Source organism: Engystomops pustulosus, chromosome 4 (assembly GCF_040894005.1).
Source record: "Engystomops pustulosus chromosome 4, aEngPut4.maternal, whole genome shotgun sequence".
Lineage (NCBI taxonomy): Eukaryota > Metazoa > Chordata > Amphibia > Anura > Leptodactylidae > Engystomops > Engystomops pustulosus.
The window spans coordinates 97,258,194-97,284,248 of NC_092414.1; the positions used below are offsets into that span (position 1 = coordinate 97,258,194).

At 44.0% G+C, this 26,055-nt stretch overlaps 1 protein-coding gene across 1 annotated transcript in view; it reads right to left on the minus strand.

Moving 5' to 3' along the window:
- Positions 1–26,055, minus strand: part of ANO6 (anoctamin 6) — a 74,324-nt gene that overhangs the window by 44,301 nt on the left and 3,968 nt on the right. The window contains exons 3-4 of the mRNA XM_072146842.1: positions 16,859–16,941; positions 6,297–6,434 (exon numbers count right to left, since the gene is read on the minus strand). Coding sequence (XP_072002943.1) covers positions 6,297–6,434; positions 16,859–16,941 — 221 coding nt within the window. The remainder of the gene's footprint in view (positions 1–6,296; positions 6,435–16,858; positions 16,942–26,055) is intronic.

The following is a 26,055-nucleotide window of genomic DNA, read 5'->3' on the forward strand; positions in this document are numbered from 1 at the left end:
GCTTAATGCCCAAAATATGTTTCTTATACTGCCCTCTCAAGTGCGACTTGCCGTGTCCCACAATACCGCTGTACAAACGGAGTTGAAATTGTCAGCAAAGAATTCAACCATATCAGCCTGAATCTACGGGGAATTGTTTAGCACTGGCAACCAGTACGCAATCAATTTCCACACATCCTGGCAACTGCGCCTATAATCTCCCAGCTCTAGACCGACCCTTATTGGGGCATGATCCAATAGAGATTCAGTTAAATAATATACCTGAGTGACTAGTGTAATCACTTTGTCATTGCCAAAGTCTATGTGTGACAGCGACAAGGGAAAATATATACCCTAAACCCAAACACCCCTCCCCCACCCACCGGACAACCAGAACAATAGCACATGGGGTGAAAAAAACACCACAACCTAAGTATTGAGAAGTGTATCTAATTAGCACTGCTCGTGCTGTGAGTTGGGGTGCTCAAGGGGGTAAAAGAGCCACTGCTCTGAGAGACCCTCAATAGAAACGTCTCTACCCATTTGTCTCTATTAAACCGTAACAGTTCCTCCAGGGAGAAAAAGGTAAAAACAGGTAACATAATTGCAAATCCAACCATGCAGAACAATTTCTCCCACCATATACTGACTCCTCATAGGTCATAGTGATCAAGTGCCGTGCTTCCTGGTCAGCTCATGGACGATTTTCCTTCATATCCAGCCACGAGGTGGCGGCTTGTAGTGTTTCAAAAAAGTGGTTTGTATCCATTGCTGATGCCCACAGTTTTGCAGGATAAAAACATTGCATATGGCAGCTGAAGCTCCAGGAGCCTTCTCTTCACATTCTGGAACTGGGCACAATTTCACTCTACCTCAGCCCAAAAATCAGGAAAGCGGGAAACCTTTCCACCCCCTCGATGCGTAGCTGAGGCTTGTTTCTGGCCATTCTTAAAATGCAATCCCTGTCCTTGAAATGGAGTAGCCTTACTAGCACAGACTGCAATAGATACCCCGGTGGCAAGGGGCGGGTTGGAACTCTGTGTGTGCATTCCACCACAAACAGAGGTGTATGGGCCTCTTTGCCAAATGTTTTAAGGAGTCAGTTCTCAAAATACTCTCCCAGATTATTGCCCTCCGCTCTTTCTAGTATCCCTATAATGCGGACATTAATGCGGCGTAGCCCATTTTCAATATCATCAGCTTTAGCCATCAAATTTGCCACTTGAGGCGAAGTTTTTTTGACCGCTCTATTAATTGGAGGGATTTGGTCTTCCACCGCACCAACTTTCTCCTCAGAAGCAGAAAGTTTCTCACCTTTCTCAAGTCACGTCTTACTGGGCAAAGCTCCCTGTGCGTGGCTTCTGTGCCCCTGTAAACAAACAGGGGTGCGGATCAGACGGACCGTGGAGTGGGACATCAGCAGTGACGGAGGTAAGTACGCGTTTATTATTTTTTAAAATAGCCTGCCACCGCCCAGCCCGAAGTTATTTCTTAAACCCTGATAACCCTTTTAATTATTGTTGTACCAATGTGCATTGTTTTGCATTTACTTTTCTGTGTAACATGTTACCTGGATCCATAGTGAGGTTTTTCAGCACAGGCTTATACTCGAGTATATACAGAAGTAATAATTTCCCTTTGGATAAATAAAGTTTTATTTTATATCAATACATGTTCTACAGAAATAAAAAGCTAATCCAAGCTATAGCTATAATGTGATTAGACTGGTTAGTTTAATCTACCACATTATAAGCAACAAGAATATGTTTTCCTAATCTCCTCCATGTTGCTGGGAAAGAATGTGAGTCAGAACCTCCCAGGTCTCTCTCTCCGATGAATTGTAAACTGGAAGATTCCCACAAACTATATGACTCGCCCTACTTCCCATGCAGGTTTAAATTGAAAAAACATGAGTCTACATAAGACACAGCAAATGAAAACCATGCATGTATTCTAATATTCTGTTAGAAGGGAAAACAAATGCTGTTCTGGTTTTTATTGATCTCACCAAATGTATAGTAGTTTAAAGAAAAGAAAAAAAAAAAAGTCCTACCAACACATCTGCGGCAGGAAATATCCCACTAGCAGGATGTGCGTGTCTGCTGTGTGTTTATTCCATTACAAAAGGGTATTGGCAGGGGTTATGTATCTGACAATTTTACTTTCTTTTGCACTGGAAACTGAATTTAAACACAAAAAAGGTATAACGGGGACGTTAAACATTTTTTAGAAGTATTATGCAGTCTTGGAATGACTAGAGATGACAACAATGGGGTAGATTTCTAAGAGAAGCAACTGTCAGTTACCGGTGGTAACCAATTAATGTAAAGCTTTTATTTGTTATAGTAAATTAAATAATTATAATCACAGCACAGATTTTAATTGTGCAAGCCTGGATTCTATTAAAAGTAGACCAGATATTAAAAAATATATATCCAGCGATGGCCATCATTTAGAATTTTGTGTTACTTCTAGAAAAATTCTTAACCCCTTAATGACCGCCTTATCGGCTTTTTCTGGCGGTCATTAAAGGTACTTCTTCTGACGCAACGCCTTTCTTAGAAGATGATTTCGGGACATCAGGTTAGGTTGGTGATATCACAGCCCAGAACCGGCACTAACACCCGGGTTCGGAAAAACTTTGATCCCGGGTGTTTAACCCCTTACACCCCGTGGTCAAGCATGACCGCTGCATGTAAGTGTCCCCACCGTGGATCGCACCCCCCGGTGAGCTTACCGGGGGATTGGATCCGATCCCTCCTGCTGCAGTCCAGGGTTCCAGCGAGTGACCCGAGGCTGTTGGATTCTGGCCCCGCCGGGTTCCCCCTCCCGGCAGGACCCGGCTGTATGTAACTGAGCATGCTCAGCATGCTCAGTTACTTACACTATACACTGCAATGCAAGTGTATTGCAGTGTAAAGGCTTGAACAAGCGATCAGATGAACAAAAGGTGAAAAATGGTGAAAAAGGTGAAAAAGGTGAACGACGTAAAAAAAAAAAAAAACACGAAAAACTTCCCGTACTATACAATTTTTCATCAAACACCATCACAAAAAATGTTCTAGAAAGTGATCAAAAAAAGTTATGTTCCCTGATACGATACGACTGAAAAGAACAACTCTATACGCAAAAAAATAAGCCCTCAACTAGATCTGACAACAGAAAAATACAGAAGTTTTGGCCCTGAAAATTTGTCAATAGTAAAAACAGTGCGATTTTCTCCAATATTGGTTTTGCTCAGTAAAATTGAGCAAAGATAATCAAAACTATATACTGTATATACTCGAGTACAAGCCGACCCGGACCCCTAATTTTAACACAAAAACTGGAAAAACCTATTGACTCGAGTATAAGCCGAAATGCATTGCTCACAGCCTCCCCAGTATACAGCCAGCCAGCCCCATGTTGTATACAGCCAGCCAGCCCCATGTTGTATACAGCCTGCCAGCCCCATGTTGTATACAGCCTGCCAGCCCCATGTTGTATACAGCCTGCCAGCCCCATGTTGTATACAGCCTGCCAGCCCCATGTTGTATACAGCCTGCCAGCCCCATGTTGTATACAGCCTGCCAGCCCCATGTTGTATACAGCCTGCCAGCCCCATGTTGTATACAGCCTGCCAGCCCCATGTTGTATACAGCCTGCCAGCCCACCGGTGTATACAGCCTGCCAGCCCACCGGTGTATACAGCCTGCCAGCCCACCGGTGTATACAGCCTGCCAGCCCACCGGTGTATACAGCCTGCCAGCCCACCGGTGTATACAGCCTGCCAGCCCACCGGTGTATACAGCCTGCCAGCCCACCGGTGTATACAGCCTGCCAGCCCATCGGTGTATACAGCCTGCCCACAGTACGCACGGCCCTGCTGGCACACAACTGTGACATCACAGTTGCTGACGTCACAGTCGTGTGCCGGGGAGTACGGAGTTGTCGCGGTCCTACACCCGCCCGAAGAAGAAGAGGCACTGCAGACGGAGCTGCCGCGGACCCGCTGCGGACATGAAGATGGAAGCGGAACTTCCCGGGCCGTCTGAATGGTGAGTATTGAGTTTATTTTTTTATATACCCGAGTATAAGAATAAAGATAAAATATTATTTTTACGTTACAGTGATCGGGGAAAAAAAAGTGCTAAAAATCCAAAATAAAAATTGATGATTTTGTTTGTGTCCCCCTTGAAATAGTTAATAAAATCTCATGAATAAGCTTAAGGCCCCCAAAAATAATATCTATACATTGTATCTCATCCCACCAATAATAAGCCTCATATGTTCGCATTACCAAAAAAATTAAAATTTATAGCTTGTACAATGTGACATTACAAATACGCTGTGAATGGCGCTGCTTTCATTCTATGCCCAGCCGTGCGCCCATACAGCAGATTATCACCACATATGGGGTATCAGTACACTCAGGAGAAATTGGGCATCAAACATTCCTGAGCATTTCATCATTTAATTTATTATGAAACTGTCAGTTTTGGCCTAAATCAATGTATATTCCAAAAGAATTTAAAAGTTTCTAAATTGCAGGTCCATATTGTTTTAACCCATGTGAAACACTTAAAGGGTTAATAGACTCAATAGAAGTTGTTTTACATGCGATGAAGTTTCTATAATGGGGTAATTTATGGGGTTTTACTATTATTTAGGCCTTTCAAAGTCACTTGGAAGATGAGTTGTCCCTCAAAATGTGAGTTTTGGGGATTTTCATGAAATTGAGAAAAATCGCATCTAAAGTTCTGCGCTTCATATCATCCTAGAAAAATGAGAGGATGCATAAAATATAATCTCAACATAAAGCAGACATTCCATAAATGTTAATTATCAAGCTTTTTGGGTAGTTTTACTTCCTGTCTGGAAAGCAGAACATTTCAAACTTGGAAAATGAAGTATTTTTACCTACTTTTGCCAAATTTTCCCTTTTTTTTCAGACCGCAACGCAAAACTTATCACTTAAATTTTACAACTAACATGAAGTACAATGCGTCACGAGAAAACATTCTCAGAATCCCCTCGATATGTTAAAGTGTTCCGAAGTTATAACCAATTATCCTGACACGGCAGATTTGAAAAATTGAGTCTGGTCATTGAGCTGAAAACTAGTGTTGGTGATAAGGGGTTAAAAATCTATAGATGCCATACATCTTGGCCCATATCTCTTGAAAAGGTCAGCTTATGCTACTTCCACTTCCTTTACTTAATCTTGCCTTTTAATTTTTTTAAATTTCTCCATCGGGGAAGCTGTGACAGGAGATAGCAAGGAAGTCCAGCCAGCAATAAGAGTTTAACTACAGTCTTGGATGAGGTGTTCCCTTTCCCCAGAATTGCTGAGCGGTAACTTTGTTGGGATACAATGGTAGCACATTAAAGTCTTGGCAGGGCTAATGTACTCTGATGGGGTGTTCCCTTCTCCCAGCAATGCTGATTACTACCGTATATACTAGAGAATAAGTTGAGTTTTTCAGCACAAAAAATGTGCTGAAAAGCCTAAACTTGGCTCATTATTCAGCGTTCTGATGCCCCCGCAGGTCTTTTCTTCAGTTCGGCAGCGGCAGGTCCATGTGACCCTCTGGCGCACAAGCTTACATCAGGGTGTGCGCCGTCCGATGCTGGACCGAATAAGAGAAGACCAGCGGGTGGTGTCGGAAAAGCGAGTATTGACTTTCTTTTTTTATGAATTAGGCAAACTGGGGCTGGCTATATACTGGGGACAGGGGGCTGGCAGGCTATATACTGGGGCAGTTGCTAATGGCTATACTGGGGGCCGGGGCTGGCAGGCTATACTGGGGGCCGGGGCTGGCAGGCTATTTACTTAGGGCGGGGGCTGGATGGCTATATACTAGGGGAAAGGGGACTTACTAGCTATATACTGGTTGTGACCAATGCGTGTCCCACCCTAGGCTTATACTCGTATCAATAGGTTTCCCCAGCTTTTTGTGGTAAAATTAGGGGCCTCGGCTTGCATTCGGGTCGGCTTATACTACAGTAAATACGGTAACTGTGGCGGGTACAGTGACAGCAGGGTGAGATTTTGCTAGATGTTTCAAGATAATGGCCAGGGTATAAGGAGCACACATATGTAGTCATGGAAGGTTCTGGAGTGGACCATCACAGTTTCCTGAAATGAACCCCATAGAACATCTTTGGCGGGATTTTAAGAAGATAGCTGCAGTGCACTAACCCAAGAATATAAAAAAAAAAATCGAATTGGGGGAAAAAATTTGTTGCTTTGATTTTGAGTTTATCAGCAAAGTTTGTAAATTATGCTAACAATTCACAAACCACCGCAAATCCCAAATTCTAAAACAGTCATGTACCTTCTGCTTTAGGAGAAGGTTCTTCTTTGTATTCTTGGTCTGCTCCTTGAGAATCTCATCTTCATAAACCAATACATAATCGATTCGCCTTTGATCATCATTGAAGTATAATGATTCTGAGTTTTGATTAAACTCCACCTAGTATTGTGAAAAAAAAAAAAAATTTAAACTGTGAAACATTAAAACGTTAAAAATAACTTAACAGAGCTACCAGAGTACAGGCGGTCCCCTACTTAAGAACACTCGACTTACATACGACCCCTAGTTACAAACAGACCTCTGGATATTGGTAATTTATTGTACTTTAGTCCTAGGCTACAATAAACAGCTGAAACAGTTATCAAATGTGTCTAGTGTTAATATTGATTCTTATGACAACCCAACATTTTTAAAATCCAATTGTCACAGAGACCAAAAAAGTTCTGTCTGGGATTACAATGATAAAATATACAGTTCCGACTTACATACAAACTCAACTTAAGAACAAACCTACAGACCCTATCTTGTATGTAACCCGGGGACTGCCTGTACTTGGTTTATCACACTGTTTATCCTATGCTTTTTTGGAAAGTCACACTACCTTTCATACAAGTTGCTGCTTTCTCTCTAAAAAAACTCTAACAGCCACACCAATGACAAAAACAGGAACCAAAAGCATGGCTGGGAAAGACATCACTTCCTGACCTCTGCAGTATTAGTATAAAACATAGTATAAAAAAATTGTATTTGGATGGATGCAAATATATTTATTTTAATGCTGAAGCCATAATGTTTTTTTTATGTGGTTATAGCTTTAGAACACTGATATCCAGCTGATTTTTTTTTCTCAACACATTGGAGGGAATTTATTAACCCCTTACCGACATGCCCTGTAGTAGTATGGCGTGCGTCGGGTACCGGTGCATGGAAAGGGCTCACAGGCTGAGCCCTCTCCATAGCCAGTAAGTCTTTGCTGCATATTGCATATTGTACGAAAAAGAAAAAAGAAGAAATTACGCCATCATCTGACGCTAATAACTTTTTCATACAGTGGCGTATGGAGAGGTGTTTGGTATCATTTTGTGCGAAATGAGCTGACGTTTTCATTGCTACCATTTTGAGGTCTGTGTAACATTTTGGTCACTTTTTATTCCATTTTTTATGTGATGTAAAATGGTGTAAAGGTTGCGTTTTGGCCAATAACAGTTTTATATTTAGATCGGGCATTTTCGGACGCGGCGATACCTATTGTGTCTGTGGTTTTTACTGTTTATTCCATTTTATATCAGTTCTAGGGAAAGGGGGGTGATTTGAACTTTTAGTTTTTTTTTTTTACCATTTTTAATAAATTTTAAAACTTTTTTGAAAATTTTTTACAATTTTTGGACCCTCTAGGGCAGGGGTCAGGAACCTTTTTGGCTGAGAGAGCCATGAACGCCACATATTTTAAAATGTTATTGCGTAAGAGCCGTACAATATGCACATGCCCCCTAGTAGATAGATAGTCCTAGTGTCACGGGTGCCCCTGCGATCTAGGTCTTGAATCCCAGGAACACCTCTGCCCCTCTCCGTGGTGGCGCCCCTTTCCAACCTCACTCAACTCACCACTTTCTGGCTCCCGTCCCGGCTGGCCAATGTGCACGCCGGCACTTTCGGATTTAAAGGGCTAGCATGCCACTGATTGGCGCTACCCTCTTCCCAGATTCCTATAAAGACTGGCGGCTCCCAGCATTCCCTGCCTGATCTTAGTGCTTCATGCCTATGAGGAAGCTTTCCACAGTGTTTTGCCCCTTCGCTGCCAGCCCTGACCTCTTGCTCCGTCGCCGACCTTGCATCATATATATCCCATATAAACATGTGCAAAATTCTTTACTGCCCTCAGTAGTGCTTACTCTGCTTCTGAAAAAATAAAGCTGCTTTGTGATTGGTTGATCAGGGAAAGATTATAATATCAGATGTAACTATATTTTAGGAGAAAGTGGTAATTCAAATGCAGCTATAAAGGAAGTAAAAGCATCTTTCTGTGTGCCAATTCCATATTGAACATAGAATGTTATCTGGTCACAAAGTACTTTCCTAATCCTTCAATTATTTAAAGAAGATAAAGTCCATATATAAAACATTTATCCTAGTTTATTTTCATTAGAACCTATTATTTGCAATATTATCCATTCAACATTGCCTGCGCATACAAAGATTTTTCTATTTTTTAACACACACATCCATACTGCTGATCTATTAAAAGGGTTGCTTCATATTGTTGACCCATCTTTAAAATAGGTCACAACTCATATGTATCAATTCATACCTGGCACCATAATGCCGTATCTATACAGTTGATCAAGTTGGAGCCTGAGCAACTCAGCTCCCATCAGTAAATCATAGCACTAGCACATGTGCAACATCCCCCACCGGGGCCTAGCCCTTGAGGTGAGGCCTGGTGACAGCCGGGGCCCGCGGTACCGGAGTGGCTGGCGGTTGCGGCCTAAGCACGCTATTGTCACGGTGCTTGGTACGGGGGAACCGGAGGGCTGTCCTACAGCCTGGCAGGTCTCCAGCAGGGTGGTGTTGGCAAGAAAAGATGAGGGAGAGGCTGCTATAGCGGATCTCCCTGGGGCAACCCCTTAATGTCCCGAGTGTGAGTCTCTGTGTGGTGGACAGGGTGCCGGTGATGATGGGAGTTGTAGTAGCAGGGACCAGACGGAGACAGAGGTTGAAGAAAACAACTTACAGTTCGTTTATTGCAACCGGCAGGAACTGCAGAAAACGTGTCTTTAACAGGTGGAGTACTGGAGAGGTATTTGGAGGGAGCCACAGGATGTATTTCACCAGCCTGGATGTAAGAGCAGGCTGGGAGGCAGCTGTGTCCTTAGAGGAGGCTTCAGCTCGGTCCTGGATCTCTTCAGGTATCACCCTTGAAGGTAGGAATGATACCCCTTTTCCTCACTACACTACCTCTAGTCTTAGCTTCCACTTCAGGCAGGGGCTAGGCTCTTCCTGCACTGGTCTGGTATGCTAGAGTCTCTGAGCTGCTGCTCAGCTAACTTCTCTCTGCTTGTGTCCTACAGACCCAGAGGGCCTGACTAGGACCGGTCTCTCTCCTGAGAGAGATTTCTCTCTTTCTCCTCTGGGGAGAGACTTCTCTCCTTCTCCTCCAGAACATTCCAGGCTAGGGGGTTTTATTACCTCCCTTTGGTCAGGTGGTGGCTGCTCCTCCAATTACCTCTCAGTGCACAGAGGCAGGATGTAACACAGACATTGGTTGACATAATTACATCACAAATTAACATCTGCCTTGCCAGGCAGGATTAACCACTGCAATTTCCCCTTGATCCTATAAGGACCATGTAGTGTAATGTGGTGTTACCTACAGATGGGACGTATTCGCAAGCACTACCTCGCCATTGCATCGGCGAGGGTGTTGCATACCCCGGGGGCAATTGAAAGAGCCGCCCTCGGCTCGACTACAGATGTATTGGGGCACAGAGGGGGCTAAGGGCACCTCTGGGAAGTGCAGGCTATGTGAGGTGTAGGGACAAACCGCCCATGGTCCTGGAGACAGGCACCTGGGTTGGTGTCGGACTAAGACAAAAATATGTAAGAGCTGTATGACAGTTGGTCGCTGACGCCATTAAACCGAACTGTACAGTAGGAAAGGTGTGGTGTCATGTCCTGTAATCCACTCCTTGCACCAAGGCCTGTATATTTGTTTGATCAACGCTTCTTCCCTGGCGGCAATTATATAGTGTGTCTATCTGCATTGCATTAGCATATGCGACACAAGTACCTCCTGACGTCCTTACCCATAGAATGAGTGGCATCCAGGTGCTATCTGTGTAACACCCCCGGTCCCCGAAGGACCCGCAGTTTACGGACTACCCCCATGTGCAAACCTCGGTTTGGGGATAAGGTAACAGTCAGTGTTTTACACAAAAAGACGGTCCGACACAGCCACACTACAACCTGAAAAGCCTATAAAAGGGTTAATGCAGACTACTGGCAGATATGACAGTGTGCAACAGGTTAGCAAAATCACATTGGCGTAGCAGCCCAATGGGTACACATCTTATAACATAACGTTACAGAGGTGGATAGGCTACTCAGAGTAGCACGGTAGCAAATGTCTCTTTCCTGAAAAGAAAAAGGCATAAAGAAGTGCAAGCAGAATGTCCATACCTAGAAAGGAAGGCATTAAGTGCAAAATAATAGTCAATAGCAATAGCAACTTTTCCCTGGAGTATCTGGCGAAAGTCTCTCAGAAGGTCTCTACTGACAAAGTCCATCTTCTGGGTACAGCCCTTGATGTGGGGAAAAGTGCAATGAAGATGCAAAGGGTCTCCTCTATGTGTAGAGGGACAGAGTCCTTTGAAGAAATTCTCTGCTGTGGCAGAGAAAGGGTGCTATCATAGCACAGGACAATAATCAGTTCAAGGAGAGTCTCTTGACTGAGATAAATAAGGGTAAGAGTCTCAGGACTGTCTCTGGCTCTTTGGGGAAAATGGAGCTATACACACAATATGTACAAAGTACCTGGAGAGGGCTACAGCCCTTCAGGGATTAGTCAGTATCGCTGGGTTCAGCAAAGACAGGATCCAGCTCCTGCAGGGAATCCTGTGCGTCCTCAGCGGGAGTAGGTGCCGGCTGGGGACACCCGGTGGCAGCAGTGGGTACTGCAGGTGCAGCAACATCCTCCGGACCTTCAGGGGGAGGAGCGCTGTCGCCCGGGGTGTCGGCTGTTCCAGCCGGGGGCTCAACTGAGCCAGGGACCACGGAGGGGTCCAGGAAAAAATAAACGGAGTCCAGCGGCCGCGCCGCGGCTCCTTCCAGCTCCGGTTCTTCCGGGGCCGGGTCATCACCCCATTGGTAACCGGCAAGGGGAGATGCGGGCCTAGATGGAACCTCCGGACAAGGTTCGCTAGCCGGGATGTCTTCTCCCACAGAAGAGCCGCGGGACCTGGCAATGCTCCCGGCAGGGGAACCGGTGGGGGTGGCGCCCTGTATCATGCCCGGCCCATGGATGGCAATGGGACCCGTACTCACAATTTCTGTGGATGGGGCATTCACGTGGGTCACCGCCCGAGGACTTGCAGCCGAGGAGGAAGAGGTGTTCGGAGACTCCGGCCACTCGTCGTCCTCATACCAGTCGTCCTGCGGGAAGTAGCGGTCCTCATCGGAGTCGGGGATCCGGATCACACCAGCCGCCCAGGGTCCTCGAGGTCCTTCCTGCAGGGAGAACTCGATGCACTCTCCCGGCTTCAGGTTGTGCAGTCTCTCTGGCAGATCAGGCCTCTTGACAGACCGGCGGGGTATAAATACTTCCCGTCCGGTGTAGTCCTGGGTGGCGAAGCCATAGTCCTTCCGCTTGTCGAAGAACCGGACCATGCCGGTGGTGCGGTTCTTCTCGACCCAGGCTCCAGCTGTAGATCGACCGGCCATGTACCGCTGGGCCTCCTTCTCTCTGCGTCGCTGGTCCGAGACAGCGTCTCGGAGTTGCCGGCGGGCGGCCTCACCTCGGCCTTGAGGCTGCGGAGGTGCCGGTGCTGGGGCTCGTGGCTCCGGTGCAGGCTCGGATCTCCTTGGACGACAGGTAGGTGCCGGAACAGGAGCAGGAACCACCGGAGGGTCAGGAATCACCACAGCGGGGCTAGCAGGCCGCGCAGCAGGAGTAGTGGGCCTCGGAGCAGGTGGAGCGGCCACACTAGGCCCAGGCGTTGGCTCAGCAGGAGTCGGGGCCTCCCCACGTGGCGCCTCCACGTGGACCCGCGGTACCGGGATGGTAGCCGGGATAGGGACGAGGAACCGCCCGGGTGGGATTTGATACTGCGTCACCGTTTGGTAGCATGTCCTGGTGACGAAGGCCCGAGTCAAACCTCGGTGCAGCCGATGTCCAGCGGAGGGTCTCCGGACAGGCTGCGCAGAGACCACCACCATAGTCTCTAGGACCTCGTAAAAGTCCGGACGCTCCACAGGAGGGAGAGGCGGAGGACCCCACATGGCGTTGTCCTCTCTGTCCAAAGTCCACTCCAGTTCTGGCGCTTCTCTGAGGCAGGGCAGGAAGTCCGCCTCGAGCCAGTGGGAGGAGTCCAAGTCCTTCCCGCCAAGAGCTGTGGCGGGCTCTAATTTTTCCTGCGCCACAGGAGGCGGGCTTCGCGCGGGGGTGGAGCTTGATGCGTCATCTGGGTTTCCCGCCAGTGAAGGTTTTGGCGGGCTGGAATTATTTGCTGCGCCACAGTTTCTGAGGTAAAAATCTTTAGGCGCGGCAGCGCCGGATGTAGCAGAGCTGGTACAGTTCTTGCCAGGATTAACCTCTGGAGTGCGGGAGCGGCGCTCGACCACACGTGGCAGCAGTATAACACAGTTCATTCCAGAAACACACAAGTCCTTGGGCCTAAACCCGGATGGCAGCAGGGTTAGGCAGCACAGTCTTTTAATAAAGGAAAGTCTTTAATGCCGTAATAAGGCACAGAAGTATCAATCCTGTTCGTGACGCCACTTGACCAAAGGGAGGTAATAAAACCCCCTAGCCTGGAATGTTCTGGAGGAGAAGGAGAGAAGTCTCTCCCCAGAGGAGAAAGAGAGAAATCTCTCTCAGGAGAGAGACCGGTCCTAGTCAGGCCCTCTGGGTCTGTAGGACACAAGCAGAGAGTAGTTAGCTGAGCAGCAGCTCAGAGACTCTAGCATACCAGACCAGTGCAGGAAGAGCCTAGCCCCTGCCTGAAGTGGAAGCTAAGACTAGAGGTAGTGTAGTGAGGAAAAGGGGTATCATTCCTACCTTCAAGGGTGATACCTGAAGAGATCCAGGACCGAGCTGAAGCCTCCTCTAAGGACACAGCTGCCTCCCAGCCTGCTCTTACATCCAGGCTGGTGAAATACATCCTGTGGCTCCCTCCAAATACCTCTCCAGTACTCCACCTGTTAAAGACACGTTTTCTGCAGTTCCTGCCGGTTGCAATAAACGAACTGTAAGTTGTTTTCTTCAACCTCTGTCTCCGTCTGGTCCCTGCTACTACAACTCCCATCATCACCGGCACCCTGTCCACCACACAGAGACTCACACTCGGGACATTAAGGGGTTGCCCCAGGGAGATCCGCTATAGCAGCCTCTCCCTCATCTTTTCTTGCCAACACCACCCTGCTGGAGACCTGCCAGGCTGTAGGACAGCCCTCCGGTTCCCCCGTACCAAGCACCGTGACAATAGCGTGCTTAGGCCGCAACCGCCAGCCACTCCGGTACCGCGGGCCCCGGCTGTCACCAGGCCTCACCTCAAGGGCTAGGCCCCGGTGGGGGATGTTGCAAGTGGCGTCACGAACAGGATCCCCCACCGGGGCCTAGCCCTTGAGGTGAGGCCTGGTGACAGCCGGGGCCCGCGGTACCGGAGTGGCTGGCGGTTGCGGCCTAAGCACGCTATTGTCACGGTGCTTGGTACGGGGGAACCGGAGGGCTGTCCTACAGCCTGGCAGGTCTCCAGCAGGGTGGTGTTGGCAAGAAAAGATGAGGGAGAGGCTGCTATAGCGGATCTCCCTGGGGCAACCCCTTAATGTCCCGAGTGTGAGTCTCTGTGTGGTGGACAGGGTGCCGGTGATGATGGGAGTTGTAGTAGCAGGGACCAGACGGAGACAGAGGTTGAAGAAAACAACTTACAGTTCGTTTATTGCAACCGGCAGGAACTGCAGAAAACGTGTCTTTAACAGGTGGAGTACTGGAGAGGTATTTGGAGGGAGCCACAGGATGTATTTCACCAGCCTGGATGTAAGAGCAGGCTGGGAGGCAGCTGTGTCCTTAGAGGAGGCTTCAGCTCGGTCCTGGATCTCTTCAGGTATCACCCTTGAAGGTAGGAATGATACCCCTTTTCCTCACTACACTACCTCTAGTCTTAGCTTCCACTTCAGGCAGGGGCTAGGCTCTTCCTGCACTGGTCTGGTATGCTAGAGTCTCTGAGCTGCTGCTCAGCTAACTACTCTCTGCTTGTGTCCTACAGACCCAGAGGGCCTGACTAGGACCGGTCTCTCTCCTGAGAGAGATTTCTCTCTTTCTCCTCTGGGGAGAGACTTCTCTCCTTCTCCTCCAGAACATTCCAGGCTAGGGGGTTTTATTACCTCCCTTTGGTCAGGTGGTGGCTGCTCCTCCAATTACCTATCAGTGCACAGAGGCAGGATGTAACACAGACATTGGTTGACATAATTACATCACAAATTAACATCTGCCTTGCCAGGCAGGATTAACCACTGCAATTTCCCCTTGATCCTATAAGGACCATGTAGTGTAATGTGGTGTTACCTACAGATGGGACGTATTCGCAAGCACTACCTCGCCATTGCATCGGCGAGGGTGTTGCACATGCACTATTTCAATTGTAATTTAGCGCCTGCCCATATGATCTACGTGTAAAGTGGCTGGCTTCTTAGGAGAAATTAACTGGTGTCTATTAGTCTATTCGATTATGGACTAGAAAAACGGACAACTTAAACAAATGGTAAATGGAAGCCCTTCCATTTAGCATCCGTTCCTATTGACTCCCACTCGCCTTCTGTCATGCACCTGTTATTTATAACTGAAAATAGCACTGCAACTAGAGTTATTAGTGCCATTAAAATATTGGATTTTGCCATGGACTCCCCACAGGAGGTGTGAACTAGACCTTACACACAATGCACATGTACTGACGCACAGTAAGAGAGTCTGCATTGGGATCATCATGTAACAGGACAGATTTCTATCCACTGGAAGTTAACATAGAAGCTTTCTATAGAAGGACAGCAGGCAGAGATCTAGATCTCTTACGAAGGAAGCCAAATAGCTTCCGAAACGCATAGCAAATTTCTCACTTCACTGTCCTCTGTAGCCAATTGCTGACGTCATCAAAGCAGAAACCTGCGAACATTATATAGCAACTACGGACACGGAACACAACTACTGGCCGGGGCTGAATCGGATCTGCTGCAGTAAGAAGTCAATGCGAACTCTACAGTCCTGATTGGATTACAAGCAACAGCAAATATATACATCAGTTGGATTTAGTGAGTGGAAAATAAATAGTTATTGCCATCTAATATATATATATATATATATATATATATATATATATATATAGCGCAAAATACTTTGTTATGTATAATTTGTTGTACTCTCTAATATCATGATAGGAGATATTTTGTATATTGCAGCACCCCTCAACCTAAAACCACGCCAGTGAGTTTCTATTTTTAGAGTTCTAGAACTATGAGGAATTGATATAGAGAGCATGTGGGAAATACAAGCCATGTCAATTATTTGATGAAAGTGGACAACCCCTTTAATTTTTCTACAGCTGAGCTATAATATCAGCACAACTGTAGTCAAGTGTGGTGATGAATACATGCCAAATGCTAGACAGAAGCTTTAAATGAAGAGAATGTGGTTTTACACAGCACTGTATGTTCGAGGGGTCTGGATGATGATTTAGATGGAGGCAATGAGCATATGGAAGGACATGGACTGATTGCAGGACTGATATAGGGTGGGATTTATCCTGCACACAACACATCCAGCATGGCCAATATTGTGGTGAGACACGATATGAGTGGGGCTGAGGTTATGTGCAGTCATGTAAGTGACACAGGTATAGTGAGATAAATATGTGGTTTATTAACTGCCATTACTTAGGTAACAGCACAAAAGTTGTGAGTAGAGCATGAGAGGGAAAAGCTGTAAATGAAACTGAGGGCTCATAAAAGTGGTAGTATCCTTTGTTAGATATCTTAGAGACAACTCTGCCTTTAGAAAGCCCATACAATTTACATGATCATAGAAGCAACCTATTTAAAGGAAATATAACAATCATTTTTAAGCATTGTGAACCAAACATACCTTGAGAATGCTGTAGCTACACTGATGCAGAAACACATCTTGTTAAATCCCCAAACTGACTGGCTTTGCTAAAAAAAACAATTATAAAATTATTAAAATGAGGCTCTGTTGCTGCTACGGCTGGCTCAGCACTTCTCCTCTTACCCCAATTATGCTCTGCTCCAGAGAATGATGTAATCAGTTTGTTGTCCCTGACAGGCAAAAGTAATCAATCACTGCATCATCCCCCAGCTGCTGTGTATACCAGTCATCCAGCTCAGATTAGTCCTGTCTGGACAGGACAGAAAGCTCGGTGTAATGAATGGCAGCCAGCATGCAACCCAGTCCTGAATTTTATAATTATGTTTTGAGCAAAACCACTCGGATCAGGGATGAAACAAGATATGTTTCTGTTTCTGTGTTGCTACAGCATTCTCAAGCTATGTTTGGTTCACAATGCATGAAAACAAATGGTAGATTAAGCTCTTTTTTGTGATTAATGACATCAAGTTTTGTTGTATTGTTGACATCAAGTTTTGACAGCATTGTATAAAATGTTCATATTCCCGGATTACCCCTTTAAGTGGTATGGTGCAAGAACACCACAAATAGTGCCTTCAGCCATCTATATTGAGAGGATTGCTTGTGGATTTATGCTTCTAAAAATTGATTCAGTTTATGCACCAATTATAACTATCTTCATTTGGAGTTGACTGTAATATACAGTCTCTGAACTATTGTTTGTGCTTAGATTTACCATTTCTGCAGTATGAAATCTCATTCCATTTTCCTGTATAGTTCCATAGGTTGGTAAAATTGTTTGCTCCATTTCTTCAGACACTAAAATAAAATAAAGACTTGTTAAAGAAGAATAACACTGGATCTCTTCACAAACCATATTTCAACATAAATTGTTAAACTGTTATTTTTAGGATAGCTACCATCAAGCATGATAAACCAGACTCTTACTCATATATACAGGAACTGTGACTGTGGTAATATTCTTATATAATTTTTGATCCATAACCTCCTTCCTTCTAAAAATCAACTTCAAAAGGGAGCAAAGGTATTTTCAGCACACAGTGGGAGGGGGAAGTGCTCCTGCACAGTGTAACAGCCTGTGAATCTGCAGCACAGGAGACCTTGAAGTTCCTTGGCATAATTTCAAAAGGTGATTTTAAAATTATGGAAGAAAGGAGGTCATAGATAACAAATAAAAAGATTACCGCAGTTATAATGCCTAGAGCTATGAGTAAGTGTCACTAGTTTATCTACGCTTGATGGTAGATTTCCTTTAAAGTGATTTTCTTAAGTATTTTAGTGCTGGCCTGTCCTCAGTGTAGGCCATCAATGTTTGAGATGCCAATACGCAGCCACCGCAATCATCAGCTGTTATTGCCTTCATAAACAGAAAGCGTGAAGTTGAAAGCAGATGGCTTTATGTCATGAATAATATTTGGAAGCTGTAATAGCGCTCATTTACTTCAGGGAGTGCCATAGCCCATGCCAGGTCGCAGATCTGAGTTTCAGCTGACTGCAACATGTGATCATTGAAGAGGCCAGGTGTTGGTCTATCCAGAGGATAGGCTATCAGTAAAAATTTTTGCACAGCCTACTTGCACATTTGATGCAATTTTCAGTAAAACTCTGTCACTGAAATTAATGTAAGCAAGTGGTGGCCTTATATACAGGCACAGACAGCAGGTCACTTGAAGGAAAGCAATCATCACCTTTATGCTGCCCTCTGCCCAAGTACTGACAGACACTCTGATTTTAGCATTGTCTAATGTTTCAGAGAAATCAACTTTTTAATGGTGCATACAGAGATGGGGGGGGGGGGGGATATATTGTGCTTGGACATATGATAAAGGCCATGCCCCCTGCGTCCCGGTCGGTACATCAAGCTGCGTCCATGGGTAGAAGCAGTGTAAAATCCCCACATTGGCATCTATAAAACTGGAGTCATTACCATGTATGATCTAATAACTAGCTCAGTCCTCAAACTCTCCACATTTCTGTGCATTCCTGGGTCACAGACATAGGAAGTCTACAAGACTGACAACTCCTTATAGCAGACAGAATTGTGGGGTCAGTATGCAGTATGCAGCCTTCAGAGCCAGCCGTTTGAAACCAAAAACGTCAAGTTTCCCAAAATAGTATATGTTCAGGTTTAAGCAGATGCATGCATAGATCTTTCCAAGAATGCTATGTCTAGTATCAAATCAGAATCTAGTCTATGAACCATCAGCGTTCTACACATCGACCAATAACAAAGGTCAAGATAGCTTAGGTCTTCTCCAATCTATCCAACTCTGCATTATTATTTTCATCTGAACGAGAAAAATCATAGCAGTTTAAAACAAATAAAGATCTGAAAATGCTACACCACAGTATTTTTTCCTACTTCACTTACGATACAATACAATACAATACATGCTAATGTAACTCAGATGAATAAAAGATACCTGTAAGTTGGAATTGAACAGCCACTGCACAACATAAAATAACACCTGCTCTGTAAACTGTGCTGAAAACAGCTTATTAACATGACATTTCTATCAGACTCCTACAATCTCCATTTAAAGTAGTATGCTTCATCCTGTGGATAGGGAATAAATATAACTACAGGGAGTAGCAAATTTGTTAAAATTAGAGTTGTTTTACGGCGGCACAGACTACAGCAAACCCAATTACATAATTTGCAGTTATGATTAGTCTCTAAAATAATATAATGTGACAAAAAAAATCATAATAGCTATATGCCAGCCATCAGATCGCTGTCCCCTAGAGTCATATGTAATAACAGTCACTGTGCCCAGCAATTCCCTTTCACTTACATAATAGATGGTCTGAACAGAATATTCCTGAAGTAATGTGTCTAAATTCCCATAAAGTGTAAGAATACACTTTTGTGTATACCCTTTTGTTCCTTTGCAGCCAGGAGTTGCTAAAACATTAAGTTACACCCTCAAGTGGAAATGCAAACATTTACCATTCCATTTCTTGGAGCAGAGAATCATTAGCTCCTTGATGATACACGTAACACAATTTCTTTCCTTCTAATTGACATTTATAAGGCTTAAACATTGTACCAGACATTGAACATCTGACTATTCAATTACAGCTACATCGATCGTATGAATGTAGCCTTACAGCAAACAGTATACGCTGTGTAAACAGTAATGTTTCTGCATTTTCTTTTTGAATTGGCCAAACAACATCAAAACGTCAAACAACTTTATGTATTTATGCTCATTCACTGTAGCTAGGAACTTGTTACATTACCAACCATTGCATATCTCCTTGCTGTGAAACATGCTGCCTACAGAGTGGACTGCATTTTCATAGTGATAACCATAACTTTATTTAATATATATCCGATTCTTCACCATTTTCACTTAAAACCCTTAGGGCACATTCACACGGTGCATTTTGGTTGCGTTTTCATTGCGTTTTGAAACACATTAGAACAGCTGAAGAGAGGTGATTTGCCCAATTACATAATTGTTAACACTTACGTTTACAAAATGTATCACAAACGCTATGTTAACACGTGCGGTTTTGTTGACACAATCTTAACGTATGTGTTAATAAAAACATGTGTTAACATCGCATTTACGATGCATTTTCTAAACACAAATGTTAAGAATAATGTAATTAGGTATATCTATTCTCCACGGCTGTTCTAATGTGTTTAAAAACGCAATGAAAGCGCAGCCAAAACGCACAGTGTGAACGCGCCCTAGAGAACACCATAAACTATTCCAATGTAATATACATAATTTACAAACAACTGTTCCTTACACCTAACCACATTTTTACAGCATAAAGTATTTATTGTGCTCAATATCCAACCACTTAAAAACAAATAAAAATGTACTTACCACATACACAAAATGTGATCTAAAACTCTCTGATCTTTCTCCTATATAACATATACACTCCATTCTCATGAATAGTGTTACAGGAATAGACCGTAAGAAAATGGTCTCGTCCCCACAGAAACGCACCTTTGTTTATGCACTATAAGGCATCTTTACACCTTATATTTTCTCAGGGGATCCAGTAAGTCACGAATGTATTGTTTTGTTTACAGATTAGGACATGAGATCAATTAAGAAAATCGAGAACAAAACCCTACAATTAGCTGAAATGTCTGAAGTGTTTCTCACCAAACAGTCAGAATTAATCTAATCCAAAAAAGAAATATCAAAATGAGATTTATTGGAAACAATAAAAGTACAGTTAGAGACTCAAAATAGTATCAAGTAAAAAATAATTTAACATGTACCCAAGCCTTCAAGGATATTTCTGTAACTTTCAGAAAAACCCCAATAAATCTCACTTTAATGATAATCAATGAAGAACCCCCTTCTCCCTCCACATTTCCCTTGAATTCGTCACATCCCTCAACCAATCACTTCCCCAGTAATCACAGCAGTCATAAAAGTCCAAACAGGACTCCTTCAGGTCCCACTTCCCCAAAATAAACTTCACACTTACCAGGAACAGACCGTCTGCTGTCAGAAAGCTATATACACATTGCAGTCATAGAAAGTGATGCAGAAGAGGCGCACTGTATTGTCATATGAAGCTGAACCCTTTGGTAACTCAGCAGGAGTGTTTTGTGGATGCTTCTGTGATGGGAGGGGGGAACTGGATGGAAACAGAATCAAATTCAGGCAGCACATGAGGGCCAATCATAGCTTAAGGTTCTGTTTCAGGGTGCGTTCACACATAGCATTTTGGATGTGTTTTTTAAACGCATACAAATCGCAAGTGGGAGGGGCTTGGCCAAAAAGCATATGCATTTCCACAGAAATGCATGCATTTTGGAAAGAGCACCACATGTTTTTCTTGCAAGTAATGCAAAACCTAAGCTGCTCATTCCAAAATAGACAGGATTTTAAACTTTTCCAACTTGTTTAACTAAGGGGAAAAGGTCTGTGAGAACAGGGTGGTAAGGCAAAAAATAGCCTATGTGCCAAATCTGACTTTGCGCCAGATTGTGCTGCACAATTTAGAAGAACTCTATGAAGGAGAAAAGTAAAATGTCACAGCTTAAACTGCATCAGAACTTAACCACACAGTGATAAATGTGGCGCAGCAAAAAACTTGTGTCATCTATCTTTGCACCGGCAGAGCCTGCGCCACATTGTTAAATCTCCCTCACTTATTTTCTGCAATATCCTCTATGTCAGTGATGGCGAACCATTTAGCGGCCGAGTGCCCAAACTGCAACCCAAAACTCCCTTTATTTATTGCGAGGTGCCAACCAAAAATTAAAGCAGTAAGTTATTGCTCCCTGTTCTTCAACAACTTTCAATCAGATTAGCCTCCTGAGGACAGCAACACAGTAGAAAAATAGAAAATTCTTCTTTCAGTGTCCCTCTGTACACAGAGAATCGTGGGGCCAGCAGGAGTTCCTCCAAAGATAATTCGGCCCCGTCTACTCATTCTCCCTCTTCCTACAGTTCTAAGTCGAGAAGCAAGTATCAAAATATGTCTAAAAGCAGCGTCTCTTAAGTGGCATGCAACTGCAGGAAGATTCTTTGAGTCCTGTCCGGTGTGCTGGGGCGATGGCCCGGGTGCCCACAGAAAGGACTCTGAGTGCCGCCTCTGGCACCCGTGCCATAGGTTCGCCGCCACTGCTCTATGTTCTGGCTACCTGTAGTCACCATTGGAGGGAGCTTAGGAACCTTCTGAATAATTCAAAACACAAAGCACAAGAGCGCTCTCTAGTGAAATTAGTAAGCCATGATTTCCATGGAAATAAATGTGCTTAGTCCCTCTGCATTTCACGTAATGTATACCAATATTGCCAAATAAAAATGGAGGCCAAAAATAAAAGTATCCAGTAATTGTTTGCTGTTGACTGCGTGTCTGCATCCGATCACATGAGCCTATGTGCTCACTTCTGAAAGACGGCACTCAACAAAGTTGGCCTGGATCCTGCCACATAATAAATAATCAGGAATCATTAGTCCACAAATGATTCTCTTTTTTTGGGGATTGAAGAGAGCAGAATAAAAAACGGATTCGCTGTTGGGATGACGCCACCCCCAGATATAGGATGCCTAGCCGAAAGAAGCATTGGGGTGGACATCATCCCAGCAACCCTTAAAGAGAACCCGTCAAACAAAATGACCCCCTAATCTAAATAGATTTTCATAAACTATGAAACCATTAGAGAGCATTGCCTCTATTCCTTCATTGTCCCTCTACATAGCTGTAAACCTAAGTAATGAGGTCCTAAAGCTGTATGCAAATGACCTGTGTCCAATGAGTCAGTAGCATATTCAAGCTGCCCAGCTTCTTCATGAGTGGGAGGCACAGACACCCCCCAATGCTGACTGACAGCCTGTATAATGATGTGAGGCTGTATAATGATGTGCTTCCTGCTGCTGGAGGCCACGCCCCCTGCAGCCTGTGTGTGTATAGGAGAGATACAACAGCTCCAGGCTGCAGCCATGTTATAGCAGAACATGTCAGGTACTTGTGTAGCTGATGTCTGTGTCTCACACATGTGTATTAGGAGGATGCAGCATGTCAGCAGATGCAGCACAAACACCAGCAATGCTTTACTATACATTACACACAGACATGAGCAGGGGGAGGAGAGGGGGGGGGGGGGTAACAGGAGTGACATCACTGCCTCTGACCATGTGACCAGCCTCATTTACATAATAAAAAATAGATGATTTTACTACGATTAATGTATGAAATAACTAGATAAAGGCTGGGATGGATCCTTGTGAGCTGCTCCAACAGGTAGTGGTGACAGAAATAGTGACAGAGACCTGATGACAGGTGTCCTTTAAAACCCCTCTTTATTATGGATAAGGAAGATGGCTGTGTGTCTCTCTTTTGACATTAGATATAACTCAGCTATACCATATCCCAATTTATATTTACCATAGTTTTTATGGTCTCAGTAACCTTTCATGATACTTTTTTGATGCTATTTTTCTCTCCATGGTTGTCTGGGATGAATTCTATCTGTGCAGTACTTGCCACGTTTTTACCTGACTGCTTATGTATAGAATCAATTTTTAAACTGTAGAAGTTTTCCACCTTTTTGCAATAAATTTAGATTTTTATAAATAGGGGTTGTATAATCTAATATTGACCCAAGACAGTGGATTTTCACCATAAGGGCACATTCATCCGAACGTGTGCTTGCCCAGCTAAGAATGTGTCAGAGCACTAGAGAGGAGCATAGGGCCGCCGTAGTAACAGATAATGGTGCCAGATATCGGTCTCCATTACATTTGTAGGAATAGACCTTATTCAATCAGTAAAAATCTTCAGTGACATTGCCCCATCTTACAACATCACTAAACAGATCCATGAGGTGAGAGTGCATTTTCTCTTTTACAATTTTACACATGTCATTTAAAAAGATACCTTTATAGTGGTTAACATTTAGTTTTTGTGCTCCCAAATGCTTTAAAATAACACAAGAAACTGAAAAAAAAAACAGGGACCATAACAGATTAACAATTAAATAACAAAAAAAATTATAACCTAAGCAAAATGGATGTTTGGATTTTAAGCTGACCCACTTAGGAGGTGATTGAATAGAAAGATGATATAAACATACCCCAAGGCTTTGTACACAGTGCACTTCAGGTGTACACTCACATGCATCTAGTCACATGTATTTCATAGTGGTACTTTACTGTTTACACTTCTGTAAAAATAAATCTATCATACAAGAATTTGTATCCACTTTTGCTGGATACTGGATTCAGCTTTACTTATCAAAACAGATGCAATAAGGCATGTCAAAAGTTTTAGTATATATCCAACTCATCCTGGGGAGAATAGTACATACCATAGTGTATGTAATGAGAGTATTAACCCCCTAACGCTCTGCGCTGTAGCTCTACGGCGCAGAGGTACAGGGAATGTATGAAGAGGGCTCACGGGCTGAATCCTCTTCATACAAGGGTGGGGAGTTGTTGCATATTGCAGCAAACCCCCACCGCTAATAGCCGCGGTCAGTGCTTGCACCGATCGCGGCTATTAACCCTTTCATTGCTGCCGGCAAAGTCGCCGGCTGCATTTAAAAGACGGCATGTGGGCGCCGCCATCTTTATTCCAATCGTCGCGCCCCCGAACGTCATCGGGGGGGGGGGGGGGCGGGGTGCGACGGCGATCGCTTGCCATGGTAGCCTCGGGTCAGAAAATAGTCCCAGGTACAGCTGTCACTTTAATACAGCTCTGTGCACAGCAAGTCCTGGGCTGTCTGGGACTGCAGGAAGATACCTGGAGTCATCTCTGGTGATGGCCTGAGTGCCCACAGAAAGGGCTCTGAGTGCCACCTCTGGCACCAGTGCCATAGGTTAGCCATCACTGCCCTAGATGGTCTAAGAATTAGTGAAAGAAAAAAAGAAAAAAAAAAAATTAAAAGAAAAAAATTAATAAAATATTAAAAATTCAAATCACCCCCCTTTCCCTAGAACTGAAATAAAACATAATAAACAGTAAAAATCACAGACACGTTAGGTAACGCCGCGTCCCAAAATGCCCGATCTATCAAAATATACAAACGGTTACGGCCGGCGGTGACCTCCGAGACGGGAAATGGCACCCAAATGTCCGAAATGCGACTTTTACACCTTTTTATATCACATAATAAAATGGAATAAAAAATGATCAAAATGTTGCACAGACTTCAAAAAGGTAGCAATGAAAACGTTGCCTCATTTCGCAAAAAATGACACCTCCCCCAGCTCCGTGCGTTAAAGTATGAAAAAGTTATTAGCTTCAGAAGATGGCAAAAATGTTCTTTTTTGTACACATTTGTTTAATTTTTGAAAATGTATTAACACACAATAAAACCTGTATAAATTTGGTATCACCGCGATCGCACCGAACCAAATAATAAAGCTGAGGTGTTATTTTGAGTGCACAGTCAAAGTCTTAAAAACTGAGCCCACAAGAACGTGAGTTTTTTTTTTCAATTTTTCCACATTTGGAATTTTTTTCCCGCTTCGCAGTACACGGCATGTTAAAATAAATAACATTACGGGAAAGTAACATTTGTTACGCACAAAATAAGCCCTCACACAGGTCTGTACACGTAAAAATGAAAAAGTTATGTATTTTTGAAGGTGGAGAGCGAGAAATGAGCGAAAAAACCCTGCGTCCTTAAGGGGTTAAAGAGTGGACACCAAATGAATACACCATACACAGTAATGTCTACACTCCGTATAGCTTTCCTCATGCACAGCTGATACAGAGTGAATTGAGGACAGTAACATTGCTAATTCTGAGTACACAATACATGTAATTGTGTTTATACAATGCCATGAACACATTGATCCTTTTATTTGACTTATAGGAGGTAACGGTAACGTTCCCTGCTCTCATTATAAGACAAAATGTATAGAACTGTGTAGTGCTGTTAGCCATGAACAAACTGAATTTACTTGGAAACACTGTCCTTTTTTTAGCAGTCAAATTCTAGTTAACGTGGTTTTACAGAACTACTGTGAGGTAACATTCTATCACATTACAGGAAGTGTAGTAGCCTGAACTATTGTCACGTTACGCCCCAAATCACAGACAAGTCTGGATAAGTATAGCACATTAGTAATGCGCTCGCCTCCAGTTCTGAAAAACACAATCCATTGCACAATCCCAGGCTAAAATATAACGGGATCTTGAGAAAATCACAGCTCTTATTACAAAGGTGGATCCCAGATATTTGGAATTCCACTGCTAAGCAATTCACCGTCAAAGATTGCAGATAGTAAAAGTGGATTTCGGTAAGGTTATTCACAAGCTAAAAAGCAAATACAGGGTGAGCTTTATACTATACTAACATCTTTACAGAAAAGGCTAATGTTACAATACACACACTCATTAGGACACAGAACTCTTCACTACACTACAGACCATGATTTGTGCACATTACAATGTCAGTTTTGCCCTCCATGTTAGTAA